The 9,689-nt window shown below is 39.6% G+C and overlaps 1 protein-coding gene across 1 annotated transcript; it reads left to right on the top strand.

Annotated features, from left to right (window-relative positions):
- The first annotated feature begins 654 nt into the window (after positions 1-654).
- Positions 655-8,848, top strand: vwa1 (von Willebrand factor A domain containing 1). The gene is made up of 6 exons (XM_026333261.2): positions 655-1,053; positions 3,806-4,363; positions 5,645-5,968; positions 6,392-6,667; positions 6,949-7,224; positions 7,884-8,848. The coding sequence occupies exons 1-6, from the start codon at positions 972-974 to the stop codon at positions 7,910-7,912; spliced, it is 1,545 nt and encodes a 514-aa protein (XP_026189046.1). The 5' UTR covers positions 655-971; the 3' UTR covers positions 7,913-8,848.
- The last annotated feature ends 841 nt before the right edge of the window (positions 8,849-9,689 follow it).

Here is a 9,689-nt window from a genome sequence, read left to right as displayed (position 1 = left end):
TCACTGTCTCTATTAGAAGTTTATATAAACAAGCTATGACAAAGTCCCTGAATCTTAAACCCTTATTTAGTTAATTATCAGTCATTCATTCACCTTTATCTTCAGAACACAGAAACACTAGAGTTAACTATCTATACTTAATGAAAAACCAATGTGCAAATCCAAGGTAAAATAATTAGGCTATTTATTATTTAGCTATCTCGTGCTAATTTACACTACAGCTGCATTATGTTCCTGAGGCCAGCCCTATACTTTTTATTCTGCATTTGTCTGACAGCTGCAGTTATTTAATTCTAAAACAAAACATGTGATCTGCTTAAAATATACTAGACATTGCTATAGATTATAGCAGCCAGCGGTAGATAAAGCAGTTAAAAATGACCCTTTTGTAGAACATTAAATCAACTTTAACACCTTTCATAATATAATAGCGTGTTTAATAGAACACGGAGGCAATTTTGCTTAAAATTAGTAGACTAAGCAAACTGTGTTTATAACCTGCTATGAAAACTAAGTTGAGACAACGTCCATGATTGCGTTTTGAAAAGCTATGTTGGCCACGCAGTTTTTAAAAGACAATAATTTATCCCAAGTGAATAAGAATTTTATTTTGAAAGTTTTGATAGGTAAGCTTGTCGTGTGCTTGACTTTGGTGTCCGGGGCGCGAGCAGAGCGCGTTTGCGTTGACGAACAGAGGCCGGACTTTACGCACTCGGACTAAAGTTTTGAGATTAGTTCAAGTTTAATTCCTACAGTCTCCAGTACCGATTGGCTGATCATGTTCAACGAAGAAGAAAGAGAAGAGGCGAAATAAAGCGCTGCTGTCTGTGACTCTTAGAAATAATTCTTCTGTGATTTAGGCTACTGATTGGGAATGCACTCCTCCCGGCTGTGGTGGATATATGGTTGACACAGAACCCAAAACATTTGTGTTACAATTTCCTCTGTGGAACTAAATCAAAACCACTGTGATGAAGGGCCACATGTTGACATGGATGCTGTTGTGTTTGGTCTTGCGGCCATCGGTTGCCCAGAACTCCGTGACTGCAGGAGGTAAGACCCTACATTAATATAAACCATATTCATACAGTGGAATCCAAATTCAGTATTGCAACTTTTAGGATGAACTATAGAAATCAATTTGGAGCTCATGATTGAAAAATGAAAGCAAAGTAAACATGTATAAAATTAATATAAAATGAACTAATATCTGTATTTTCAGGATGAGTAAGTGCTTGGAAGTGAGCTAGAAGTCACAAATTAATAGAAGGTGAAAATAAATGCATTGGTAGCACATTATATGAGATGCAATGATTGTGCTTATAGAACTTAGAAACTGATGCTGCTAAATAGGTGGAGGGACTGTCTGGCTGAGGCTGGATCAGGGTGGGGTTGATATTACACCAGTGAAATGGCATGACTCCTGGTATTGAACTGTTAATTGATGAGATCCCACAGCCTCAGGCAGTGAGTCCCAAAAGCAAAGGGAGACATGCAGGATCCACATAGGAATCCCATAGAAGCTTTCAGGTGCGCAACCAAAGACGGGCCTGAATTCCCAAGTAATTGCCTGGTGATGAAATATCTGACCTTACATAAGTGACTACTAAGGAAAGGACAAAGCTGTCGTCTCAAGATCAGCTAGAAAATGATTCATTTACTGATGATTTTTTTGCATGTATTTGCATCTACTGATATATGTTTCTAATTGTCATCAGATTGATCAGTCACTAACACAGCAAACAGATGTTATGAAAGCAGTTCTTTTATTCTGTGTGATAAAGCTTAAGACCATGAAGTGTCTGAGAGGCTAAACTTGGTAGTGACATGGGTGAGTCTGTTAGTGGGAGCAGCTCTTTATGTGTTAGCATTGTGGTGAGTGACATGCTGTCACTTTTCTATTTTCCAACCTGCAACCTGATGAGATTGAACCAACTTAGCTTACAGTAATTGGGCTTTTTATAGGTGCACTTGTCATCCTTGTTTAATACGGATCTTCTTCCCACAGAAAACATTCGTACATGTTTCCCAATTAATGCATTTATGGATAACTGAAAAGGTAATTGAGGCTCAAGAGCAGGTATTTAAGGAAACACAATTGGTGACTAGTGTATTTTTTACTATTAGATGATTTTTGGTCTGATTATTCTTATTGCGTTGTTGAAATTTCTGTAAGGATATTGTGTAAAAACAATATTAGATAAAACAAGTCATGTTTATATTTTTCTCATGTGTGTCATTGTTAGACAATAGCTTTAGATGTATTTGGCAGGTTACAACACCCACTTTGGGTGTTTTACTTGGGCCACATATTGTTTTAGATTTCCTTTCTCCACTATCACATCAATCAGGTGCCAATAATAGATCTCAGATCTGACTTATTGTGTGTGAGATAACGGAGGGCTGCATATAAACAAACTTTCTTCTCTAGACCGACAGTGAAGCAGCTCTCTCCAGACATAAACATATGTTTCAATACATAAAGACATATCTGCACGAAGGTAGAGGAAAGGTGCTGTGATGTGAAGCAGCCCCTTCACTCCAAAGTCCAAGCGATATGAGAGATGTAAGGAATTCTTTGGGTTGATTTGTGCATACAATCATGCCATCGCTTTCCTTTCAGCTTTCATCCCCTCTAAATCTTATCAACACCTCATCTCAAACTTTCCCATATTTAAAAAAGAGGCATCCCAAGTAAATAAGGTGTCATGTTTCAGTGTTTATACCTGTGCACTAAATTCAGAATTAGTCAGAATAATCAACAAGCAATCTAAGGTCATCATTTCTCACTATATCTCTCACACATTTATTTTTATTTCCTCCTTAATTCTTGCTCTGAGACTTAAACAGTGAGTGTTTTTCTTTAGCAGTAAAAATATGAAGATCTTCAACTAAATGTTGCTTTTAGATTCTGTCTCTATTGCTGCTGCTTCTTCCTTTCTTTCTTTGGTTCTCTCTCTCTCTCTTCTCTGTGTATGGCCGTACAACATTCCTCTTTGTCTCTCACATGGAACTGCCTGCACACTTGCCTCCCCTCAGCTTCAGTCTTCTCATTTTAACGCCTTTTATTTTCCTCATCCCACTGCCTTTCTCAACTCTTCTCCATCAACCACTGTTACAGCTACTGTTTTCACTTGTTTTTCTCCTTCACTCTGTGATTTCGCTCTCAACTGTGTTTCTCTTGGTAAATCCCGGGGAAAAAAAATCCACTGTCGAGCTCAGTGCTTGAAAGCCTTTTAGGTTGCATTCACTTCTGATGTTATCCTAATGCTGGCATCAGTTTGTAGGTCCTCTGTAGTGATTTACCTAGGCTGATTGGTTAGGGAGAGGGTGGATCTGTAGGCTCAGGGCTGGGCGTCTGAAAAACATCAGTGTTTTTAGCAGGTTTTCCTGGGGGCATTTGAAAAATGTTGATATTTTTGCCTGGTTTCACTGGTGGGGCCTCCTGATCTGCAGAATTATTGGTCGGGGAAACACTGGTCTGTTTGTTTTGACTTCTCCTTATCTTCACTGTAATTACTTATTGGTTACTTGCTTCTAAATTTCTGCTGCCTTCATGTATGCAATATCCCTTTAAACACTGTGTTTCTGTGAGACTGTTGTTCCAAGTAGGTATAGAGAGAAGGAAAGGGAAATTCCAAATGTGTGTGTGTGTTTGCAAGTGAAACAGGAGAGGAGACCTGTGGAAAAAGTTGTGGGAGTAAAAAGGAATGATCGCCCTCACATCAACAAGGCAGTATGTGTTTACTTTCCCCATGTGATTTGCACATTAATGACTATATTGATGTCTGTTTTTCCCCCACAGTTCTAAACTGCTGTGAGGGTGATGTCCTCTTCCTACTGGATTCCTCGGGGAGTGTGTCATCCTACGAGCACTCCCGCATGCTTGCCTTCTTATCTGAGCTCATCCTCCCCTTCTCATTGGGAAAGGACCAAGTGAGGGTAGGACTTCTGCAGGTGGGTACCCAACCACGTCTTGAATTCGGATTCGACACCTTTAACACTCAAAGTGACCTCCAGGGGGCTTTGAGGAGCATCAAACCACTCAGGGGTGATACCAACACAGTGGAGGCACTGAGAATGGCAAAGGAGTGGGTGCTGAGGCCCAGCACAGCGCATGGGGCCCGGGCAGACCTTCCAAGAGTGCTGGTGTGGTTGACGGATGGTGTAAAACCAGGGGATGTGATTAGACCAATGGCTGAGCTGAGGGAAGAGGGCGTGGCCGTGCTGGTGGTCTCCACTGGACACAGCAACTACCAGGTGTTGAGACAGGTGGTGAGCCCACCTGCAGAAAACCACCTGTACTTTGTGGACATAGATGACATGAGCATCATCACAGAAGACCTGCGGGATGCCATCATTGGTGAGTGTGGAATGGGTGATTTTTGAGGTTGAAGGTATGACTTTTAAATGTGGCACACTGAAAAAGAAACTTTAACATTACTTTCAGTTTTAATTTAATATTCAGTTTTACTGACAATAATGTAATTGCCAAACTAAATATTAAATGTAATTGATTATGAAAAATACATTTATATAAATGATTATATTTGTATATTTGTATTTTAATTTAATTATGCACTGCATTGCAAATATTGAAAGTTCTTAAGTTCTTGAAAAATCCACCAACTTATAATAGCTTTATCAACAATGTGTTACCACTATGCACAGTGTGAAGCAACATGCTCATTCTCACATGCCTGAAGAAAATAACCGAGGGAGTTAGACTTTTCCTTTTTTTCTACAGAGTAATTTAGCAGTTTATTGTTGTTTTTATTTTAGAGGCCACAGTTTTAATATTTTTACCAAATAACTTCAAGCAATATAAAAACTTAAAAAAGAAAGTGTAATATTTTTCATCTTTTATGATTTGGTAAAACTAAGCCTTTAAAAGCTCATAAGGAGGCTATATAGTAATGCTGAAGCTGCATTAGCATGTGTTTCAGCAGATTGGAGAAACACCCTACATTCATTTCAGATGTATTACATGTCAATGTGCTTCTCCCTAATTCCACACATGCTCCTGAAGACTGAGCCAGGACACTGAAAGTGTCTATGTCTGTGTGTAAGTGTCTCTGTAATGAGATAGGCTGATCTATTAATGGATTAATGAATCAACTTCTCATGCTGCATCCTCCAACACTATGCCAGACATGATACACATATATATTTATATATATATAGACCATGGAGATCACTCATTTCTCTGGCCAGATTAGGTAACTACATAACACTCGCAAGAGACACTTCAGCAATTGCACAGTTCATACTGCAGCTGGAAGACATGGTGCATAGTTTAAATAAGGCTCGTGTACAACGAGGATAATGCACCAGTCATTGCAGAGTGTCTGAGGATCCAACCAAAGATATCAGTGCCCGTGTGGAATTTGTTATTTTGTCATAGGGTCTCACTGGCTTGGCTATTTCAAGTTGTCTTATTGCAAGGGTTATGAATGCATTTAGACAGATAATTGTGGCTGTCTGTGTGGGTGGCCGTCTAAAGTCAGTCCATTTTTTAGCACTCTGTTATGTCATTCTGCCCTCCATTCTGTCTCTCTTTGCAAAATTATAGCTTATTCCTTAATTCTGACAGACCCATGCAAACACACAGGAACTTCATTCTTCTTCATTCTGCGTTCAACAGAAATTATCCGAGCTGAACGACTCCACGTCCGTGACGTCTCCACCAACTCTGCCACACTTCAATGGCGACCTGTTTTGTCTGGTTTGATGGGCTACTATGAAATCCGCTTTAATCCGGTTACAGCAGGAGGTGGTGGAGGAAGTGGAACTGGGACCAGTCCGAGCACCGGCATCAATTATTACCAGAGACTTACCCAATCTGCTGACTCCAGCACTGCTAAATTAATAGACCTGAAGGCTGACACCACCTATAGGGCCACACTGACCCCAACATCCAATGAGCAAGCCTTTAACACCCTTTCTGTCACCTTCACAACAAAGCCAGGTTGGGTTACATTTAAGTTACACACTGTCATAACTCATGACTGTGCTAACTTAATTTGCTGCTTACACTTAATCTATGCACTTAACCTTTGCACATGGTATGTTATAATACAAAAAAGCAAACATTCTACCTATTATTTACTTTTATTCCACAGTTTATAGTTGAACTGTATCCTCCTCAGATTTTTACATTTTGTATGTACAGCTGGCCTCCTGAGCACTGACCTAAAACTTGTAATGCTAGTAAATGAATGGAAAGTAAATAGAAGTGTACCACATGAAGACTACCAGTATGTATTTCTCTCTCTACACCTGTTAAATCTATTTAGGAAATGAATCTTAAATTACAGAGACAAAGCATGAAAATGATCATGGATTGCAGCTTGCAGATTGTGTTTGTCTTTTTTGTCTCCACACATACCAGAGGTGCTAAGTCCAGTTGTGATAACTGTCTCTGAATTGGGACAAACCAGTGCTCGGGTGAGTTGGGGTCCTCTTCAACCGGAGACCATTACAAGTTACTACATTGAGTACTCTGCCCTACCCAGGGGCAAGCTCCATGCTGTCACAGTGGGCAGAATGCAAAACTCTACTCTACTCAGAGACCTTCAACCAGATACCACTTACTTGGTCACCGTTAGTGCCCGGCATGCCTCAGGCAAGGAGAAGGCCATGTCCATCAGAATGTGTACTCAAGAAGGTGAGAAATGCAGCAAAACCTACCAATGTATGCAAATACTAATCCTACACAGCCTAGTCCTTTCTGCATATTGAATTTCAGATAATTACTTGCAGTTGCATTCAGGTTTGACTACTCCAAGAGCAGTTTTGTGCTGTTAGTAGAGCACTTTTTTTTGTGTGTTCTATTAAAGCATTTCTGTAAATCTTTAATTTCTCCCTACTGTTTTTCATTCATATCACTTAGTGCTGTTTTGTTTTGAAGTACACCCTGACTAACTTCTCTGGGGTCTTTATGTCCAGTGACTCCAGCCCTGGCAGACCTCCAGCTGACCACAGTGGGCAGTGACTCACTGCAGGTTGACTGGAAAGGCAATGTGGCTGGTTTGAGGGGCTACTGGCTCACCTGGGAGGGACAGCAAAACACTGTCCCTGGCCAGCGCTCTTCCCTCTATTTGCCACCTGACTCTCTGTCAACACGGCTCACGCACCTCCCCCCATTAACTAGAGTGTGTGTCTCACCCATTTACCGGACAGCACGGGGGGAGGGACTGTGTTGTACAGCACAGTTTCATTCAGGTGAGTTGTGGCAGAAAATGTAGTCATTTCATATCATAAAGTTTAGGTTAAGGGTTATTATTAATAAAATTTATCTTATCTTACATTGAACCTTTAAATGCTCACTTTCTCTAAATTACTAAAAAAAGTACTTTTGCATTTACCTCTAGCAGTACATTATAGTTATGCAAATAGTTTTGGCCTAATAGTTCTACTTTTCAAATATCTGTCTCTGAGATTTCTATAGTATCTCTACCCCATTACAGTGGAAATAAATGAATTTTGGTTTGTGGTGTTCAAAAATTCAGTTAAATCAGTTCCCCTTATAAGGTAACCCACAAACCTCATCATCAAACGATTTTTATTGCCTCCACTGGCCAATATTCCCTATTTCTTTTAAATGTATTATTTCATTCCTGTGAGGCCCACAAGTGACCACTTTCCCTTTTATTGTACTGGGCTGGAGGCAGAAATCATAGACACAGTTTTCTCCAAACATGAGCAAATAAAACCTGTCTCCATGACTAAATATCATCACAACAACAAAGTAAGAAAATGTGAGTTTTTCTAATTTAAGTGAGTTGACACACAGTGAGTTCCAGATTAATTCAATTTGTTATCAGAGGGTAGTAACAGAAATTTAAACTTCTTAACTGCTGCTTTCGCTCTTATTTGTTTAGAAGCTTCAGCATATGGCTACCAATCATAGCACCATTAAACTGCAAGAACACCTTACCTAACATGGAGGGGTGATGTGGAGAAGAATGTCGACTTTCATCCATAATTCCTTCTGTGCCTCTCCCCTCTGTGGACTTCATCCAGGAGAGATATGTGGTTTGGCTTACTGAGCACTAGTTCGTGGAAGCTGTTGACAGAAATGACTGGGACAATATGACTACATGTTGACTGCTATAATCTGGAACACAGAGGACTATTTTCTTTTCCATTTCTGGTTTACACCTGTACTCAATGTATAATGCTTCAGTTAAAAAGATACAAGCTTAAAATAAAGACCTTTCTTTGGTCTTTTATGTAGCTAGAGAGCAAGGCATGCTGGGAATGTTGAATGGAGTTTTGGAGAAAGGCTTTACACCATATATGGGCTTCATGCCCAAATCAGAATTATTTTCAAATCCTGCTAACATACAGAGAACATCTGATTCAGATTTATGATAAACACTGACTTACACTTAAATGACTTAACATTCAGCACATGCTTGAAAACAATGGATACTTGTGCACAAAGTGCAATAAGGGAATGTTAACATGGGATTGCTTTGAACTTTCGAGAAATTATGAACAGGCCAGCAACATTCCCTGAAACTATGATGCTACATATGATAATGATACTGGTATATGTAAAATTGAGTAGTCTGTATTGGTCTCTGGACATAATTCAAAACTGATATTCTTATTTATTAATCAAGAATCATGTAACTATGAGAATTATTAGCATACAGTATTTAAAGACATGCTGTTTACATTTCAGGGTGTTACCTTTTTAAGCCAGTCTTTGTTGCCCCCTACTGAAAGGATCCTTACAGGCTTGCAGCTGAGCTTTACCTGTTATTCTCTGAGAGCAAATGTATTGTTTTATATTTGTTGGCCACGAGCTTGCAATAAAGTCATTTAATAATTTTGTTTATACTAACTGTAGTTTTTACAAATCTAGGACAATAGCTATAAATGACATCAGGGCTAGATATCCTGATGAACAGCCTTTATAATGGGCAATCGACCGATTGCAGATTCAAGAGTACTACTCAGGCAGTGAAAACACTGCCTGAATTTATAGAATTTGATTTAACAAGCAGAGAGGTTTTAATGAAATATATTATTGACCTACAATATGGGGCAGCACGATGCATTGGTGGTTAGCACTGTTGCCTCATAGCAAGAAGGTTCCTGGTTTGAAACCCAGCAGGGGCCTTTCTGTGTGGAGTTTGCATGTTCTCTCTGTGCTTGTGTGGGTTTTCTCCAGGTACTCTGGTTTCCTCCCACAGTCCAAAAACATGTATGTCAGGTTGATTGGTGACTCTAAATTGCCCATAGGAGTGAGTGTGAGTGTGTGAGGTTGTTTGTCTCTATGTGGTCCTGTGATGGACTGGTGACCTGTCCAGGGTGTACCCCTGCCTTTCACCCAAAGAGAGCTGGGATAGGCTCCAGAAGATCCCTGTGACCCTGAATAGGAATAGGTGGGTATGATGGATGACTGTTTAAGAGGCTTGCTGAGTGATAATAAAGACAAGGCTTCCCCCTACTGGTTAAAGAAAGCACCTTCAACTGTCAGCCAGTGTTTTGTCAGTGTAGTATTATTTGTCAGTGTAATATTTTCTGAATTAAAGATTTTTAATGCTGAATTTCATTTTTAAGAATGTGCGTCCTATTACTGGATCTAATACTTGTCCACATGTATTTTCACTGCATCATCTGGTCTTATAAAGACCATTTTAACCAGATAAGCTTTTCAACAATCCAATGCATGG

Source organism: Mastacembelus armatus, chromosome 7 (assembly GCF_900324485.2).
Source record: "Mastacembelus armatus chromosome 7, fMasArm1.2, whole genome shotgun sequence".
NCBI lineage: Eukaryota > Metazoa > Chordata > Actinopteri > Synbranchiformes > Mastacembelidae > Mastacembelus > Mastacembelus armatus.
Note: the sequence above shows the minus strand (reverse complement) of the source record. Positions and strands in the feature narration are given on the sequence as shown.